The 19,740-nt window shown below is 38.7% G+C and overlaps 3 protein-coding genes across 3 annotated transcripts in view; all 3 read right to left on the bottom strand.

Moving 5' to 3' along the window:
• LOC103981136 (pentatricopeptide repeat-containing protein At1g74900, mitochondrial) overlaps positions 1 to 1,932 on the bottom strand; it is a 2,642-nt gene extending 710 nt beyond the window's left edge. The window contains exon 1 of the mRNA XM_009397749.3: positions 1 to 1,932. This exon is cut by the window's left edge and continues 710 nt beyond it. Coding sequence (XP_009396024.2) covers positions 346 to 1,893 — 1,548 coding nt within the window. The 5' untranslated portion in view covers positions 1,894 to 1,932 and the 3' untranslated portion in view covers positions 1 to 345.
• A 2,767-nt stretch (positions 1,933 to 4,699) lies between these two features.
• Positions 4,700 to 7,857, bottom strand: LOC103981135 (10 kDa chaperonin, mitochondrial). The gene is made up of 3 exons (XM_009397747.3): positions 7,679 to 7,857; positions 6,197 to 6,336; positions 4,700 to 4,924 (listed from the first exon to the last, which is right to left on the bottom strand). Exons 1-3 carry the CDS (start codon positions 7,781 to 7,783, stop codon positions 4,876 to 4,878), a joined length of 294 nt encoding a protein of 97 aa, XP_009396022.1. The 5' UTR covers positions 7,784 to 7,857; the 3' UTR covers positions 4,700 to 4,875.
• Positions 7,858 to 8,154: 297 nt separating this feature from the next.
• LOC103981134 (cyclase-associated protein 1) lies at positions 8,155 to 14,945 on the bottom strand. The gene is made up of 10 exons (XM_009397746.3): positions 14,597 to 14,945; positions 13,742 to 13,910; positions 13,558 to 13,622; positions 11,806 to 12,112; positions 11,578 to 11,725; positions 11,341 to 11,450; positions 11,169 to 11,224; positions 11,010 to 11,066; positions 9,191 to 9,334; positions 8,155 to 8,592 (listed from the first exon to the last, which is right to left on the bottom strand). Exons 1-10 carry the CDS (start codon positions 14,873 to 14,875, stop codon positions 8,506 to 8,508), a joined length of 1,422 nt encoding a protein of 473 aa, XP_009396021.2. The 5' UTR covers positions 14,876 to 14,945; the 3' UTR covers positions 8,155 to 8,505.
• Positions 14,946 to 19,740: the final 4,795 nt, after the last annotated feature.

Here is a 19,740-nt window from a genome sequence, read left to right as displayed (position 1 = left end):
ACTAAACATATCTGTTCAATCGAGGCAACAGATACATGTTAGTTCTGAGTAGGCAGTTTACCTGTGTCCTTCCTCCTTCGATAAGTCACCTCAGGTCACCAAATGCTGTGCTGCTAATAAAATTGTCCTACAGGTTACCAATTCTTGCCAAGAAGAATGCACGTTCGGTCATAGTATCCGAAACAAGGTAATAATTTTCTTTCGAAACATCTGCTTCTACAGTACTCAAGTCTTCAGGCTGTTTAGCAGCAGTAACTTTAATTCCTTAACTGCACATAATGTAAAGCTGAAATGTTAGATATGAGCCCCCAAGTGAAAACAACATATCTGGATACTGACTAAGTTTCACAATCTGATCTCTCGATGCAGACATCTATATTTCTCCTGCAATCTCAAAAGTTCCTTTGCAAATTCTTGATTCCCAGTTAACAGCAGACCATTCAATATGCGATTAAACATGAACTTCCTTGGCAAATGACCCCTCTCGACCATCTCCATCACCATCTTCCCAGCTACCAGCATGTCTTCAGGCCGTCTTCTCACAAACATCGCACTGATAATGACATTATACGTATCCAAGTTCGGTAAACAGCTCTCCTGCTCTCCCATCCTCGCAAACAGCTCCAAGCCCTTCTCGAACTCCCCCTCCTCAAGCCAGTACCTTATCAGAATGGTATATGTCTGCACATTGGGCTCACATCCATCAAGCTTCATCCTACTGAAAAATCCCATTGCTTCATCCATCTTTCCAGCATGACAGAGCCCTCGAATCACCAGATTATAGGTAATGGAATTCGGAGTGTATCCCTTCCTCAACATCTCATCAAACAGCAAGATGGCATCTTTAACACAACCCTTTTTGCAAATAACCTGGATCAAAGCATTGTAAGTCGCAACTGAAGGCAAGCATCCCTCACCAACCATTTCATCAAACAGTTTCCGGGCGTTATCGAGCTGCCCTGCAACGCCTAGTCCATGCACCATCGTCGTGTAGGAGACGACGTCAGGCCGACATTCTGAATCGCTGGGACTATCCTTTCGTCCTCGCTTCTTCATCTGCTTGAAGAACTGCATCGCCTCCTTCACCTGATCTGCCCTGAAGTATCCCTTGAGAAGAATGTTGTAAGTGTTCTTCGTCGGTTCGATCCCCAACTCCACCATCTCTCGCAGCACCTCGAGCGCCTGGGACGTACACTTAATCCGGCACCAGCCGTCGGCTATGATGTTGTACGTCACGGCGTCGGGGCGAAACCGATCACGGAAGACCTTAAGGAGTGAGGCGGCCTTCCGGACGCGGCGAGACTTGCAAAGTGTGTCGAGAAGGGTGTTGAAGGCGTGCAGATCCTGGGGGCACCCCTGGTGGTGCATCGACAAGAAGGCCCGGACAGCGCGGTCGGGCTTGCCGGCGATGGTATGGCGCTCGAAGAGGATGGCGAACGTGCGGGGGGAAGGCGGGAGGGCGATGCGGCCGCGGAGACCGAGGAAGAAGCGGACGGAGCAGTGGTCGTGGATCCGAGCGGCGAGGTCGACGGCATGGTCGAAGGAGGAGGCGGCGGGGTGAAAGGACGGGAGGAGGAGGAGGGAGCGGAAGAAGAGGAGGGCGCGGGGGGCGTCGTTCCAGAGCAGTTTGAGGACGCGATCGACGAGGGGCGGCGGCCACGCATCATCAGGAAGGCGGCGGGAAAGGCTACGGGATAAGGCGCGAGGGTCGCCGGAGTGGGTACGGACGAGTTGGGCGATGAGGGAGGGGAGGTCGCTTTCTGGTGGCGCTCGAGCCTGGTTTTGTGTTGCGAAGTTGGAAGAAGAAGAAAAGAAGGATATGGAATGAAGGGAGTCGGGTATGGGGTTGAGGAGTAGGAGGAGGTGGCGTTTGTTTCGAGACGAGGGAAGCATGGCGGAGCGGAAGACAAGAGGAGAGGCAAGACAATAACGTTCCACGAAAAGAAAGAGTAATCGAATAGCAGGCTACATATGTAGTGAGTGCTTTCGCAAACACTTGGAAATTTGAGACAATTAATATTGATATTATAAGAAGAAAAAAAAAATACGATTTTCCTGAAAATGTCCTCTTTTGGGCCTTTTCCATGCTCGTGTTTTTATTTTAAATATTACTATATATATATAGTACTATTTTATAATCTTATTTTAAATTTTTTAATATTATAAAATTAGCTTTTTTGCAAATCTAAATACCCTTCTTTTTTTTTCTTTTTTTTTTCTCTCTCTTTCTTCTTCTTCTTCTCATCTCCTCTTTGAAAGACAACGTCGAAAACAAAGTCGGACAACATCAAGAGACAACAATAGTGAGCGATACCAACAAGCAACATTGGCAATTAGCAAAGAGACGATGGGTGCTTGGGATGGGAGAGTGGTGAGTGGCATCTACAACGAGCAAGATCAGTAGAAGATCAATAATGTCAATACAGAGGAAGAAAAAAAAAAGGATAGAAAATGATAGAAAATAAGAGGTTATCGTTATTTTAGAAAATGATAAGAGATTGTGAACGAAATTGATAAGAGATTCTAATGTCCTCGGCTTCGACAACGAGGATGGAATAAGAGATCGTGAGGAAGAAAAAAAAAGGGATAGAAAATGATAATACTATGAATATAAATAGTATAATAATATTTTATTATTTTTAAAAGACATTATCGTTATCCTCACCATCATCTCCGTCCTTGTGGTACTATAGTGGAGCATCAACTGCTTTCGTCAATCCTTATCACGAGGGCCTCCTTCCCCTCCGCGAGACCTGTTAACTTTTGCGCTCAATAAGGAGGCCATTGCTAATGGCATCGAGGAGACAATCAATAATGATGAGATAGAAACTACTGATAAGGAGGTTGCTACCATAACTGACAATTGCTACCATCCAACCTACAGCAAGAACAATCAAACCTCCTCCATGAGCTTTCGATACTCGAGAGAAGCCCAATGACGTTAAGTCAAACCTCAAGACCATAAGCGACCAAGCCAACCGGCTTGTAGTAGGGCGAAGATGAAGGGAGTTCATCACGACAAAGCCTCACAATGGTGACGATGCAGTGGTGGTAGGCGATGGATGATAACAAGAAGCATTTACGAGATTAGTGGTATTTGTAGTGAGCAAGATTGATGATGTTGATAGGGAGTGGCATCAACAACGAAAACGAAATAAGGGGTTGTGGGGAAGGAAAAAAAAAGATATAAATCGATAATACTATGGCTATAAATAGTAAAAAAAAATTTATTATTTTTAAAAGATGTTGTCGTTATCCTCGCCACCACCTCCGTCCTCGAGGCACCGTTGTGGAGCACCAACTACTTTCGCCAATCCTTGCCATGAGGGCTTCCTTCCCCTCTGCGAGGTCTATCTACTTTCACACCCGATAAGGAGGCCATTGCCAACCATATCAAAGAGACAATCAATGATGGTGAGATATGACTATCGATATCGTGATGCCGCAATCAAACTCCTACTCAACAAGATCCAAGCGTTGAAGGGCAAACGATCCAAGCTACAACATGAATAATCAAACCTCCTTCACGACCTTTCACCACCTGAGAGAAGCTCACTGATCCCGAGTCAAACCTCAAGGCTATAATCAATCAAGCTAATCGCCTCATAACAGAGTGACAACAAAGGGCGATCATCATGATAAGACCTCACAATGGTGACAATACGATAGTGGTGGGTGATGGACGATAACAAGAAGCATTTACAAGATTAGTGACGTTTGCAATGAGCAAGATCAACGATGTCTGCTGGGAACGATATCAACAACGACGATAAAACAAGGGGAAAGGAAAAAAAAAGAAAAAGGATAAAAATCGATAATACTACGACTATAAATAATAAATAATATTTTATTATTTACAAAAGAGATTGTCGTTATCCTCACCACCACCTCCGTCCTCGTGACACCATTGTGGAACACCTACTACTTTCATCAATCCCTATCACGAGGGTCTCTTTCCCCTCCATGAAACCTATCTACTTTCGCACTCGAGAAGGAAGCCATCACCAACGATGTTACTGACAACCATGACATCATGATCAAGCTCCTACTCAACAAGATTCGAGCGTTGAAGGACAAGCAATCTAACCTATAGCGAGAATAGTTAGACCTCCTCCACAACCTTTTGATGCCCGAGAGAAGCTCATCAATGCCGAGTTAAACCTCAATATCATAGTTGACCAAGTCAACCACCTCATAGCAAGGCAAAGGCGTTCATCGCGACAAGGCCTCACGATGATGACGATACGATGGTGGTGGGCAATGGATGATAAGAAGAAACATTTATGATATTACAAGAAACATGAGACACGATTTAAGAAAAATAAAAATAGCAACAACTTCTAAGAAAAACCCAAAAAGAAAAACTTTTTCAAAGAAACCAACCAAGAAAAAAATAAAATAAAAATATTTTATTAAAAATCATAAATAAAAACACATAATTTATTTTTAATTTAACTAAGATTTTTATTTACAATAAGCTCAACTTCAATAAAAAATCTTTATATAGTATGACTGAGGCATCGTTGTAGAGAAAAAATTGGATGAAGATGATAATGCTATATAAGCCCCAAAGTGTGCAATTTGTTCTCGTGATAAAATTGACAAAAATTTAATCGGATCATCCCAAACTTTAATGGGATCATTCACGGGGAATTTAGTAGGGCATAACAAAGACGGCTATCATACTTGCGCCCAAAAATTAAACTGTTCGAACAGTTCTACTTCTCATTTCCAACAGCAACCAACAAAACAAGAACATCATGTGTCTATCGAAGGAATACAACAATGAAACGAGTAGGCATTGCTTACACCTCGCGTAGATCAAAACAGCAACAGCCGCTAGAATTGAGTTGGATCGCCCCAGTGGTACTCTTGTCAGTCATGAAGGGTACCGAGTATATCATCATCTTTGTAAAGATGGTACCTGGAACGTAGGCACAATGTTCAAAGGAATATTAGCACCACATCAACACAGCAGTGTCTGATAATCCAGAGACAATGAACATGTAGTTCCTACTTGAGGAGAAAATAAACAAGAACACATTGCTTAATTGAGTTATCAGACAATGGCAAGTAATAAATTTTCCCAAGATGGTTATATAGGGGTTAAACATCTAGCCAATCTATATAATTTTAAGTTGCAATTAAAACTAATAATATTTATTACAAACAACCTATGCATGTTATTAGAGCTGAAAATGAATAGTCGAAAAGGGTTACTAAGACAGTCCAATATCAATTCAAGCACTGGGGTCATGATTTCTGGATCAGATTAACTCACAATGCTAGCAGCTCAGCCTGGGTTGAGTTTGCTGGTTAAGGCAAGTTTGTCTCATTCTCTTAGAAAGTGTATTCTAAACTTGCAATTAAAGAAACATATGCTTAATCAACACTCAGCACAACTCAACTAACAAGTCAAGACTTTTTAATCTAAAGTTGACTTGCACCAAACTCATGAACCATCTTTTTCCATTAGGACCAGACAAAATATATTTAGATAATGGTGAAAGTCCAATTGCATGATAATTAAGAAAGGTTTAGGTTTACATTTTCTTTTATCGTTCTACAAAGTATGATTCGGTTTAGAGTTAAACATGAAATCCTCAAGAAACAAAAATTATAGTTTTACCTACTACAATTTTATGTTAATCTTTAATTTTAAAAAACATGTGAACAATTAATTTCGGAACATATAACATATGCCAATATTAGTAAATTTACTTCATCAAGTATCTTGAGTTTATTGACAAAAAACCTATCAAAATTTTATGTCAAATATTTGATTTAACAAAACATGTGAACGAATAATCTTTTAACAGATAATATATATAATGCATTCATTAGATCACTTATTTTAAGTTTATTTGTTAAGATAAATTGGCTCTCACTGGAATTGATCTGCAGTATCACTTCATCAAAATGAAATGACACATGACAAGACAGCCAAACACCATGGTGATGGGAAGTGGGAACAAGCCCTTATCATATGATAGCACAAAATTTAAACCTCAAACCCGGTTTGACCATCGGTATTCAAAATATAGACAAACTAATCTGTTGAAAAATGAACACAAGCTTCAGGAATCAACAGTTATGTCTCATACTTCATTTAACAAATCATATGCTCATTAAAAATATCTGCAAAATCTAATTAGAGTTTTGGTTATCGAGTAAATAATCAAGAAGTTTAACATACTCTTTATCACCAAGTTTCACTTCTGTACCACCATATTCTGGCAGCAGGACTGTATCTCCTTCCTTCACAGAGATAGGAATGAGATTCCCATTGCTACAATGAAAACCAGGGCCTACCGCTACAACTTTTCCTGAGTTAAGCTGTAGAAAAAGGTATAGAATGATAAGCATAAAACTCAGCAGCTAATTTTAAACAACAAAAAACGTGCCATAGAAATATGATGCAGCTACCTCGCATAAGGACTATGTTCCTCAATGTGCACTTTGTGGTTGTACTTGTATACATACATACATATACATATGTACACACACAGACACATACACACATCAGTTCCCTCGGTTAGATTCAGTCATCAGTTCCCACCACCACCCAAAAAAGGGTTTCACAGAGCCTCAAGCCCACACCCTCTACTTGAATCTTTTCGTATACACATCTGTCAAGTAGGGTTAGGTTAGTCGATGGTCTAAACCATTCTGATTTTTAGGGATTCTGACGGAGGTTGCTCCTCGTTGTAGAAACTAAGTATGGTGGATTTCCACATTATAATCTTGGTCAATACACATGGAAGTTACACAAATCTTGGTGTCCATTGCATATGATTCGTCTCTCTTCTTCTCTTCCCCTTACCTCCTTTCTGCAATGTGGGCACTGTCCAGATGATTTTGTAATATACCTATACTTCATTATAATATTTTAACATTGCAGAATACGTCCATGATAGTATAACCTCAAATAACATAGATCTTGTGCACCTTTAACGGTTGTCATAACCATTATTTGAATAACTTGGAGAGTAAAAGTACTATACCACAAATTTCCGTTTTGGTCGTAGCAAAATTATCCTTTTCAGTATATAAATTCAATTTATGTACTTTAACATGAACTTCGCAAACCGTAAGTGTGCATGCATGTGCAGAATGACACATATACGCTATGTTTGAAAGACAATTGCAAATAGATGTTTCACAGAACTCAACCAAAGACATATTTTCATAACATTCTTGTAGAAAATAAGCCAGATTCATTTCCATCAAACAATGAACACACGAGTCACTAACATCGCGGGAAAGAAACACCTACGAAAAATCCTCTTTCAATGCCTTTCCTCCCAAAAAACATCAGATATTTTCTTTCAATCATTAGAATACTCAAAGATCAACGGGTAGGAGAATGGTGTAAAAGAATAAAAATCCGGAAGCCCTCAAATGTAAGCTATACCGAACAATTAAACAAGAAAAGATAGAATCGAACAACAAACAAGCCTAATAATGCGTCGAAGCAGGAAGGGAGTAAAATCTGTACCGAAAACATAAAGGGGTCAATAAAAACAACCAAAAAAGAAGAGCTGGTCCGTGAAAGCAGGAGCGGAAGAAATCGACATCAAAGGAAACCATGAAAAGACTCGAATAGAATAATAGAATTACAAAAAGGATAAGAAAAACACGAGCAAAGAATATATCCAATTAATGACGATCGTTTCACCTTGGTAGTCTTCTCCGGGAGGAGGATCCCGGCGCTGGTCTTGGAGGGCGGGACGATCTTCTCCACGAGGATGCGATTGAGGGAAGGAATCAGACGCTTCGCCATCGGCAAGGAACAATGGCGGATACGAGAACCTAAAATGCTCTTTTGCGCTTCCTTGGCTGCTCAAACTCGAACGCATTAGGGTTTAAGAAGGGCTGCGCCGTCTTGCATAGTCATTTACTACTATACCCCCGACACTGGTCTATAATTGCTGATCACTTTACCTTAGTTTAGAGTGTGAGGGAGGGACAAAAGTGGGAGCTTGGGGTTTACAACTTCTCTAGAAGGTTCCAGAATTTTCTCCTTCAGGAATAGAAACTTAAACACCAAGTGGGCCGGATGCTATCTTTAAATAGATGAGTAACAGCTCAGTTGGGCCGATGGATTAAAGAATTAAATTATAAAAAAATATAATATATTTTTTATCATATAATGAAAGAGAATGACAGTGGCAAAGCGTACACAAGATAGAAGAGTAGGAACATAATGAGATTTTATTCTGTGTCTAATCAGTGAACATTCGAAGAAAGCAACAAATGTGCTATTCCCAATAAAATCAAATTCTCAGTTTATATATAGATTGAAGAAGTAGCAGCTGCAGCAGCAGCTGAAGAGACACTGCACCTCAAGAAAGAAAACACCACCATGACAAATACAACATGGCATAATACAAGCTTAGCCTGTGAAGACAACAAGGATCAAAGGGAACTTACAGAAGAATGACCTTCCAAAAGTTTTAATCTCAAAACACCTTCAACTCGAAAAAAAATTGTTGACAAGAATTTCTACGCTCCCGAGTGAGAGACCGCCGCCGTTGTGAACTCACCATTTTTGAAATTGTGGAGGTACTGCTGCGGTAGTGAATGCTCAACCTGCAGTCATCAGCAACAATGGTGGAACGGTAAGTCAATAACACATTGGTTACTGGCTAACTCATCTTCTGTTGATGACATATCACAAATTTTGATCAGATAAGTAGGTTGATCCAATGAAGAGATTTGATAGGCTGTGTTATTAATCTTAGAATTCTGATTTATGGTTAAACTTTGTTTGGCAAGACAATAAATAAAAAAAACGCTCATGCACAAACAGAATCTACTAAAGAATCCTGAAAGAAGAGTGATTGGCTGAAATTTCATCACTCCGCTCCCATTCACTAGCATAAACGGAAGCAAAGAATGAGATCACATGACCAAAATGTTTTTAATCTTAGACCTACTATTTATGTATAAATTTTCAAGACTAATCACAATCAAAATGATCTTAGAAGAAGGTGCAGGTCTGATACAAACTTCACCTCAGCTCTTAATACCAGCACAGAGTGCCACATTTCAGACACAAAAGTGAAAAATAACAGAAAGGGAGACACGAAGCATGAAATATAGATGTTTTGTATAAAATGAAGAAATATGCTTTTGTTCTATCTGCCAATTGAGAAGGGAATATTAAGGAAACAAAGTAGAATCTTACCCAGTCACTGTCAGGGCCAGCACCAGGAATTAATATGTTAATTTCACTCGATTTAGCTGTGGTTATAGAAGTCCCGAGTGAATCATTGCTTAGATACAACTGGCAGCCAGAAGTATTGTCTATTGATACTGTTGGTGCTGAACCCTGCACATATATGGCCTAGTTTACAACAGCGATATACATTTGAAGTTAAAAATAACACGAGAAAATGCACACTAGACAGTAGATACTGACAGGAATGAAAGATACTTCATCTTTTTGAAAAATATATCAGCTGACTCAATTGACTTTAATTCAAATCATCAATTGCTTTATCATTTTCAGAATTGGTAAAATATCAGATATATGTCTTATGTGAAGTCTTAATCCATCTATGATCATTTACTAGTTGAAAACAAGGTTTGTTATTTCGAGTACCAGAACCATGTGACCATGATAGCGTACCATGTGTCAGTGCACTAGTACATGCCGTGGTACCAAGAAGGAGCAGAGTTGGTAAGAGGAAGAACAGGAAGAGGAGAAAAAGAGCAGGAGGAGAGGGAGAAGAGGAGAGGAAGGAATAGGAGTACAGGGTAGGCCAATGGCAGTAAGCAATGGGCTGGTGGCAGCGAGCACCAGGAACATTTAGAGCTGACCTGATCATGTTTGGTACTCCTTATGCTTTGGAAACTTGGTAATCCGAATCAGGATCAATTGGAGCTGACCTGACTGCTCATAGAAATCGGCATAGTTGAACACGACTTAACCTAAAGGAAAACTATAAAAGAAATGGAAATTAAGAATTGGAAAAAGTTCTATCTAATTTATTAATGGATGACTCTAGCTGGAGATGCCTATTAATGGCATGGGATGACTTATGAATTGAGGAATGACTCATCAATGATTTCAAAGGTATTTTTGTAACATCAATTGAATCGACTGAAAAATGACACATTAACTTTGAGAAATTTATATCATAAGACTTAAAATACTTAGTCCCAAACTAATGATAGTAGATTCATCTAGTCATACGAACCAACACAATTCTCCTCTCAATTTCAGAAAGTGGGACTATATCACTATATAACAATCTCCCTCACTCTACAGATAATCTTTTCCAATTTCAGTCATTCATCATCTCATCTCTGGTATTAGATCCATTATGATGTTGTTTGTCACAAAGACCTGATCACCACCACAAGGTTCAAAAGACTTGACTATAATTTAATAGTAGTAGATTCATCTAACATCATAAACTGATTATATTCTCCTCTTACTTTCAAAGTGGGACTAAAAGGATATGACATTTGCCCTTCTGAATATAACTGAAGAACCCTTGGACACCAAGGGTGACTCCTCATGGACTTAAAAATAATGCATTCCTCAAAGAGCCCATTAATTTTAATATTTTTGGAATACATGATATGCATTTAACTTAAACAAGTGATTAGGGAAAAAGATGCGTTGATTTTGGAGCAGCCAAACCATCAACTTTGATTTGTTTTTATCTTTCTTAATTCCTTCCTGATTTTCCATGCCAATTTGTTAATTATATAGATAATATGGTAATTGTTTAACTATTTCAATATAACTCTTTAGTCAATATTTTTTATCTTGTATGTTTCATATTTTTTTATATATTTTTTATTTCATATATTTAAATTTTCTGATTTTTTTAGTCATTTTTTTTTCTTGATTTATTTTTGGAAAATCTTAAGACCCAACCCAAATTGTTTAATTTGGCCAATCCAATTTGATCCCTAATTTTTACCAAATAATTGATTCCAAATTCAATCATAATTTACTTCAATTTTAAAAGTAACTTAAAATGCTAAGATACCTGACATTGGACTTCAACACCATTGCAATTCACAATTTCACAAGCTGCTACAACATCCTATATGACAGGCACAGAGAGAAACTGTTACCATCACATCTAAAAACTATAAATAATATGGCATATAAAGAAAGTCTTTGTACATGCATATTCTCTACTGACCATAAACACAATCCCCACTTTGGTGCATTTATCAAGAGTTATGTTGTTCACTTTTCCTGCAGCGTAAGTAAAGTTCCAAAGCCATATACATGTTAAGGAGGACCAGATTAAATTTCTATAACCATAAAAGAAGAAATACATCTGAAAATGTAAATAAAGACCTAAGGATTACCTTTGACTTGTAAAACAGAATCCTTGCACCCAAATATATATACAGACTGCTTTGAGTCGCAGTCATCTATGATCAAGTTTTTATTTCCAATCTGATTTTCAACTGACCATCTGCCCAACATGTATTTACCAAATAAAAAATGATTCAAAAACAATAATACGAAGAAAAGGATCCCTATAAGTATAATAAAACTGTTAAAGTAGTATCCACTTTAGGAAGAAAATTAAAGTTATTTACTTTCGACCCATTTGAAGCTCAAATTTGGGAGATGCCTTAGTATTATTTGAAAAGGAACTGGTGTGACCACGTTTTTCAGTTGCAGCTACAGCACCACTTCTGTCAACTCTATTTTTGGTCTTCATGTCATCTGTAACTTTCCTCAGACCTAATAAATAGAGGCCGACTCATGTTAATCCATTACCTCGGGGTCAAAAGTAAAATAGTTCATTCTACAACATCATATACCAGCAGTTACTGATTTTCCAGAGCTGATCTCTTCAAAGACAGCTGACATTCCTTCTTTAGGACGTGATGGTACAGATTCTGTGCTACAAAGTGGTGCTTTGGGAGGAGGAGGTGAAGCAGGGATGCTTGCTGTAGGAGCTTTTGTGATGGAAGTAGAGGACAAGGATGCAGAATTAACAGAACCCCAAGCAAGACCTGTTGGATAAAATCTTTTGACATAGTCTCGTAACCCCGGTACGTATAACTCCTTCAAGGCTTTTACCCATTCTATGTGATCTGGATTCTTATTTCTGTACTCCACCAGAATCTGAATACAAAAAGATGGAAATTATTTTTAAAATGAACTAATGTAATTCATGAAATCTAAAAGATCTCTTACCAGGTGAATAAGCATCTCATATTAAAATGATGAAAATTATGTACAATCTAGTACAAGAAAAGAATATATATATAGTTTATATAATACTGCATCAAATCAAGAAATTATGAGTTAGTATTTATGGGCATTAACAAAGCTATTTAAGTAACAACAAATAGATAAAGGGGTATGATATTATGATCATACATTTGTGGACCATGTATTATACTGCTCATATATATAATCATATAATGGATAGTTGTAGAAAGAAAAAATAAATCATATATATGATGGTGTTTTCATAATCATGCAAATTATATAGGCTTTGCTGACACATTTTCTTGCATAGTGTTTATCTAACGGCCATAGGAAGCTGTACAGACGGCTTTTTGAAACATTGGTGGGCAACCTATTAGCATTCAAATATTTAGGCTGATCAGCAAGTATACATCTTGCCTAAATTTACCAGCAACATTTAAGTCACAGCCAGTCGTAAAATTTAACAAATATCCTGCAGAGTTTTCTTCATTTTGCATTCTCATAGTCAGCATTATATTTGATGATGAAACACATTTCAACATTCTTATTGGAATAAAACCCAAAGCATAAGTTTATAGTTGCCAGAGTCCAGACAGAGATTTTACTTATTGAAAACTAAGTTACTACACAATATAAGAAACGTTTCTCCACTTATCCATGTTCCTCTTACTCCATTTACAGTCTTTCGGTGTTCCAAAAAAGAAATTTATGGAGATTCATACACATATTTAGTTACAGTTCACTTGAATTAAGGGTTATGTAGCCTCCATATATAGCGTAACTAAAGATGCGAAATATGGATCACACATGCGATCCATGTAACGCAGGAAATGCAATCACATGTTTGATTTGCATGGATTCCTTATTAATAACATGAGCACATTTACAGGACTACAATATATGATCTATTGTAATATAACAATTAGTGATAAGATCTTTATCCACTTCTTATGTTTATCACTTATGAGTACAAATGTAACTCGACAAATTTGATCTGATTGTTAGCGTATTTACTTAATAATTATTTGAAAAATTGTATATATCTTTGCTTGTCCTTTACTATTTTTATTTGAATGTTATAGTTAGTACTTAGATCTGGCCACATGACATACATGTGATTGACCTCCCTCATACCAGGAATGTTTTCTTGAATATTTGGCAATCTCCTGTTCAGAATAACCAAGCTAACCGAGAAATTAGACTTCTAATGAAGGTTGAGCAGCCATATGTGACATGACATGAGAAATTATATCCCATCCCAGAAACATTACAAGCTAAGGATCCATACTATATATTCTAGTTCTCTTACCAGTAGATTAGCTGATAGCTTGCAATCTAATCGTCAATACACATACCTTGTTGCTGTAGAATTCAGCCATCTGCCAACTTTCTTCCACATGTGCAATTGGCATGCTCATTCCTGGAAGGAAATGAATATATTTTGTCAAAGAAGGAAACTTAAGTTCAACAAAAAACAAAATGCAAAAGAACAGGCCATATTGTAAAAAGAACGAGATCAAAGAATAATAACGCACTAACCACAATTTTTTCCTGAGTAACCTATCCAAGCCAGAGCTGTTAGACTGTCAGCAACTGTCTTCAAGTGGTTGAAATAGTCAGATCGCTTTCCTTCTGTCAGGGAATTTGCTTTGACCATCACATTATTCAGTGGCTTTAAAAATTCTGCTAAACCAGCAAGGTCTGGCTTCTGTGGCATCAACGAAAAGTCTCAATCAAACTCCAAACAACATTAAGCAACCTAATAAATAGATTGTAGACACAGTGCCACATGCTTAAGAAAAAGCATTTTCCTAAACAAATTAAAACAAATTAAAGTTAACTATAAACCAATCTGTGAATTTAAGGCAAGGTGAGAGACTACCAACAGATATAATTGCCACAAGTTATTTGCAATAGATTAAAGATTTTAGCCAAAAAATAAAATCAGTACATGACAACATATGAATTATAGAAAAGACACATTCTTTGTCATTCTAAACTAGGAGAAAATTTATGACAGAACCATATTACATTTGAAGATCTGATGCAAGATGAAAGCAATGAAATGGCCTTTACCATCACAATCGACCACCTCTCTAAAACAATTCTCTGTGATCAATGCAGTTTTAAGTGTTGAATATGCGTTTGAATTGCCATTTGCGGGCAGTATTGTCGTTAAAAAATACTAAACAATTCAGAATAAGACGAAATAGAGCATTGTCATTACTCGAATTCGACACCTAAATTCCCTGCTTCTTGATGCCCAACAAATATTATCTAACCCAAAAAAGAAAAGTTCGAAGCAAATGAAAACCATAAGGAGGAGAAATTAAAAGACGAGGAATCACCGATACTTGGGCATTGAAGAAGAGATCGGGTTGGACGCGGACCAACCTGGGATCGTTTGGCCTTGACGAGAAGCTCCCTGAGCGCGGCAAACGCCTCCTCCAGTATCTTCGTCGCGTCGAGGACCTGCCCTCCGATTTTCCCTGCAGAGGCTGAGACCCGGCCAAGGGAGTCGGCGACCAGGTCTTCAAAGGCCGAGATAGCCGGATCCAGGGCCGAGGGGTCGGGGAGATCCCTCGACGATACCAACGGAGCGGATCCCGAGGCGGCGAGGGTCTCAAGCCGCGCCACCGCGGACTCCAGCCTCGTCAACAAAGCCTGCTCCATTCTCTATTAGGGTTATATCGGCGAGCTCTTCCCTCCCAACACCAGAGTTCTTCGAGGCGACGCGAGACGAGCCGAGGTCGCTCGTTACTGCTTCATTATATATGGATCGTTTCCTCTTGCGAGGGTTCGTATACCTTGATCCGTGGGTTTCGCGTGGTATTCGCGGTCGGTTCGCCACGTGGCAATTAACCACCCAAAGCAACCGAATATATATATATATATATATATATATATATATATATCATAGAAAATTAAAGATTTAATGTAAATTATATATTGCCCATGTCGTTTATGTCCTTAATACAAGCATGATAAATGCCCTTATTATGTCATTTATGCAAAGTTGCAGATTTATTTTGTTGTCGTTGATCTTTTGAGCATTTATATATTCTTCTTCAAATGTTCTTCATTCTGAAAACAAGAATCTCATGAGGAATTTTTTTATAAAAAAATATTTGCTTGTATTCTTGGCATCAAGAGCAAATAATTTAGTTTGATACATATATTATTGTTAATTTGAGTCTAAATAATTTACGTTCAATAATTAAATAGATTAATTATCTTAAAGTCATTTAGTCTTATATTAACTTAGAAGTATTAGAACCAAAGATTCATAAGTTCGTCGGATCCCTTTTACCATGTGTGGATATGCCCATCGTCCAAAGCGAACTATTTCTCATGAGACAATAAATCGTACCAATAATCGATTGACCAAATGATCATTTATCACTATCAAAATCAATCGAGTAAAGAAGAGAATTAAAGCTTAATTTTTAATTTATCATTATCATAAAATTTAAAATAAAAATAATTTAGTTCCATATCCATGAGCTCACATCCAAAATCTCATGTACACCTTCTTATATTAAGTTCTAATTTTTTAATTTTTTAAAAATAAGCAAGAGAAAGTCTATAGAAATATTCAAAATTATTATTCCTTACCTAACAAGTAATTTATTCTCCCAACAATCTGACTTCGATTAAGGAATGAAAGTACTTACTAACCTTTCCGATAAAAAGGAGACCACTTAGAAACCAGCTTTCTTTATTCCACATACCACTCCATGGTGGAAGATGACAAATCTCATTTGAAATGGGAAATATGAAGCATCTTTACTGTCACTCATGTCTTCCCTGCCATCTCTTCCTGCGCTAATCAAAAGAAATATACCCTCATCCTCCCGTTAGAAGTCTAATCATGGCTATTCCAGCTTTGTCCAGCCTACAAAAGATCAAGAGCAGAACTGATGAATCTCTTTGGTAAAGAAGACCATGGCCGTGAATTGGGTTGGACTGGATAATATAAGTTATGGCCCTCGATGATAAGTACATTATGCACCACTATCAGCTTGGTTAAGGCTAAGTTCTGTCACCCAGATAACATATCTTATGATCATGTCCTGCAAAACCTAGCTAGTCAAAAAAGAGGATGGCCTGTTCAGAGTTATCATTGTAGGGGCTACTCAGTGCTCCGAGGACCACACACCTTGTTTAACTCTCAGATGGCCATGGGCAATGATTTGGGGATAGCTTTGCTGGTACACATGCTCCTTTTGAGGTCTCCTTCACTTTCTCTCACGCATGGCCTCGTTTGCAGCTCCGCCATGATTGAATCCAAAGTCGAAAGAAGAGCAAAGAAAAAGGAAAAAAGAAAGAAATGGTTGGGAAGCATCCAAGTGCCAGACTTCCCATGCATCTCTTTCTACTCCCCTCCTCGATCAAACTGCACCAGGAATGACTCGAGGACTTATCCACGTATGAATCTAGTTCTCCTGTTTGTGTGGACGTATCAGACCCTCACAGCCTCTTGTCGTCGGGTTGTAATCACTCGACTACACCAAGTCATGGTGGGTGAGATAGCTCAGCTTTGACTCCTAAGTTGTAACCTCATGCGGATGCGAGCGTTGTGAATACTTATCTTCTTTGAGATGCATCTAATCATTTACATCGGCAACAGTTGATCTATACTGTGGGAGGAAATGGAGAGAAATATGGGCCGTCATACCTGCAGGAAAGAGACACGTCCACGACTGGTTTCTCTACCGAAAGAACACCAGAAAAATAGAGAGAAATAAGAAGGCGATGATAGCACCGGGCAATGGTCAGCAGTGAAGCCGACAGTAGCGTTAGGTTCGATGCATACAATATCGGTGGACTTAATATGCACCAAGACAACATCTAGATCATGGTGATCGAATCCATACGATCCGTCTCTTTCCACATGATTCGCTTCTTCAAATGAGACAGATTGCTCTACTCCATGACGTACTAAAATACACCGAGCTCCGCATACACATCGCTCAACTTGTAATACATATATTCCAAGCTTTCGGTCTCGAGTACTATTCCGTCCTCTTTTTCCTCTCGACACGCCGTTCAGCATGTGATACGTAATCCTATCCTTTCACTCTTCTACTGTAACCTTTCTCGCCCTCATGCTTTTGAAGAAGAAGCTGTTCTTCCGGAGTACGTGATGTGATAACAGTCAAACTTTGACTTGGACGATTCATCTACAGGTTGGTGGAGGACCCCCGCGTGATAGATCTGAGGACGGAGGAGGAGAGAGAGAGAGAGGAAAACGAAGGGGAGGAGGAAGCTTTCTCTCTCGGTGTGCAGGCTTTCTACTGTTCCAGACGTTGAAGGGTCTATAAATGTATGTAGGAGGAAGAGAGTTTAGTCTGGCGCACGTGAGACCACGTCGGAAGAGGAGGACGACGAGGGTAATCATTGGACGGACACGTTTCGACCTGCGATTGGTGAATCCGTGGAGGCAATCCAATAATGGGAGGGGGATCAGCACAATTATGTCGTGGACACGAGTATTTATTCGTGTCATTTTCGTGCTTTATTTTGTGTTCTTTCTCAAGTAAAAAATATTATTACTGAATCTTCATAAATAATATTAAGAAATTAATTTCAATCAAACTAGGGATATTTCTGGGTACTAAGCATCAGCCGAATAAAACACTTGATGAAAGAGACTTAATGCACATCAAGCGTTGGGGACCAAAGAACAAATATGTGATCCAAGTTGTGTTCAGTGTTCAGAGTTTGGTATGAAGAAAGGTTGCTTTAAGGGGTCGGCAGAGATTTGGATTGGCTGATGAGACCGCAGGTCTTAGTAAGTGATCCACTCACACGTGGATAGAGACATACCCTCCATTATATTAAATAATTTATCTTTATTTACATTTAATGATTCCTCGTTAATAGTCGGTATAACAGCAGCGAGTGATGGGGGCGATAATTAAGATCATCTTACTCATTTTGGGCGGCTAATCACGAGGCAGCCCGAGTATTAAAGCATGCAATGATGGGTGGCTTATGCATCCAAATGCTTCCATGATTGCTTGCAGGAGGATATGTTAATGAGGAGGTCCGTCCGTGACATCATGATTGGATTCCAAGACTCGCCCACTGCTGCATCCTTACCTTACTGCACCAAATAACGACACTTCGCACCTCTAAATTAACGGTACGAACCGTCTCAAAATCGACGTCAAATAGCATCACATGAGTGCAATGCGCTCGTTCCTATGCAACGATGTGTTCAATACTGAATTATTGTGACAAGGAAAGAATAACGAGGTATTTATTTTCTCGGAGAGATGGCAGCAATGTCATGGGCGACTGTTGTACACAAAAGAAATGTGAATCTTTTGGTGATTATTATACGTCACATATGTATGACTTGATAAAAAGCTAGAAAGGTGATGAGAAGTTTGGATGTGTTGGCAAGATATTTAAATACTCAACTATTATTTAAAGATAAAGTAGTTTAATTCGGTTCTAGTTAACTAATATTTAGACCAAAGTATTATTCTTTTTTTTTTTTTTTATTAACACTTTTGTCCAACGTCTCTTATTTTCTCAACGATAAAATTACCTGTTAGCCATCGTTGTCGTGTGTCGCCCTCGTCGATAGTCGTTTCCATCCCTCATCATTGTGGTCATCTTCGTTCCATCTTGTCTTCATTATTGTTTTTACTCCGGTACCCTCTATGTTCAAGAAGTAAAATATAATCGAATCGAACTCGAACGCTCCTATCAAAATCTTGAGATGTGTATAACCAAAGTTCAAAAGAAACCAAGTCACCATGTCATTCTTCTTCTTCTTGTCATAAAAAACATGATGACTGAGGTCGAAGAGAGCTTAAGGGGATGACGAGAATGCACTCGTGATAACGAGCAAGAGAGTTGATGGATTGGATGTCAACATTGCACGTAACGTAGAATGCGACAACATTGGTGTTATAAGTGAAGACAAGGATGCATGGGCGATAAAAGAAAAGAAGAGAAGCGGAGAGAAGAGGCAAAGGGGATGGGACAATGTTCAAAGAGTAATTTCATCTTTTTTTTTAATAAATAGATACGGAATAAATGGAAAAAAAAACATCAATAAATCAGAAAGAAAAATAAATATATATTTGTTGGTGTTGTTTTGCCCAAATGAGTCTGTTGTTGTTGTATCTGCACGATCTTGTAAGTAGTCTACGTAGGTGATCAGATTGACTTTATTGTGATGAACCAAACACATCAGGCTCTTAGCTCTCAGCTCTCAGCTCTCGGATCTCCTGCAACAGACATGAATAAGAACAAGTGCCATCAAGCGGCGTGTCCGGATTTGTCCCCATGCCATCACCCCACAGCGCACGTCTCCCCTTCCCCCTCTCTGGGCCCCACCGTTTAACCCTCCCCCGCAAAGTGTTTGCCCCCGAAACCTACACGTCCAATCCCGCGACCCACTTTCCCCACCCACATCGAACCATTGCCATGCACCTTTTTTTTCCCAGTGAGATTGTAGCCGATCTTTTCCACCACTATGGGCTTATAAAGAGACATTCGACTTTCCAGCCAATTCTGAT

The sequence above is a fragment of the Musa acuminata genome, chromosome BXJ3-4 (assembly GCF_036884655.1).
Source record: "Musa acuminata AAA Group cultivar baxijiao chromosome BXJ3-4, Cavendish_Baxijiao_AAA, whole genome shotgun sequence".
Taxonomy (NCBI): Eukaryota; Viridiplantae; Streptophyta; class Magnoliopsida; order Zingiberales; family Musaceae; genus Musa; species Musa acuminata.
The sequence above is the reverse complement of the archived record's forward strand: the minus strand, read 5'-3'. Positions and strand labels throughout refer to the sequence as shown.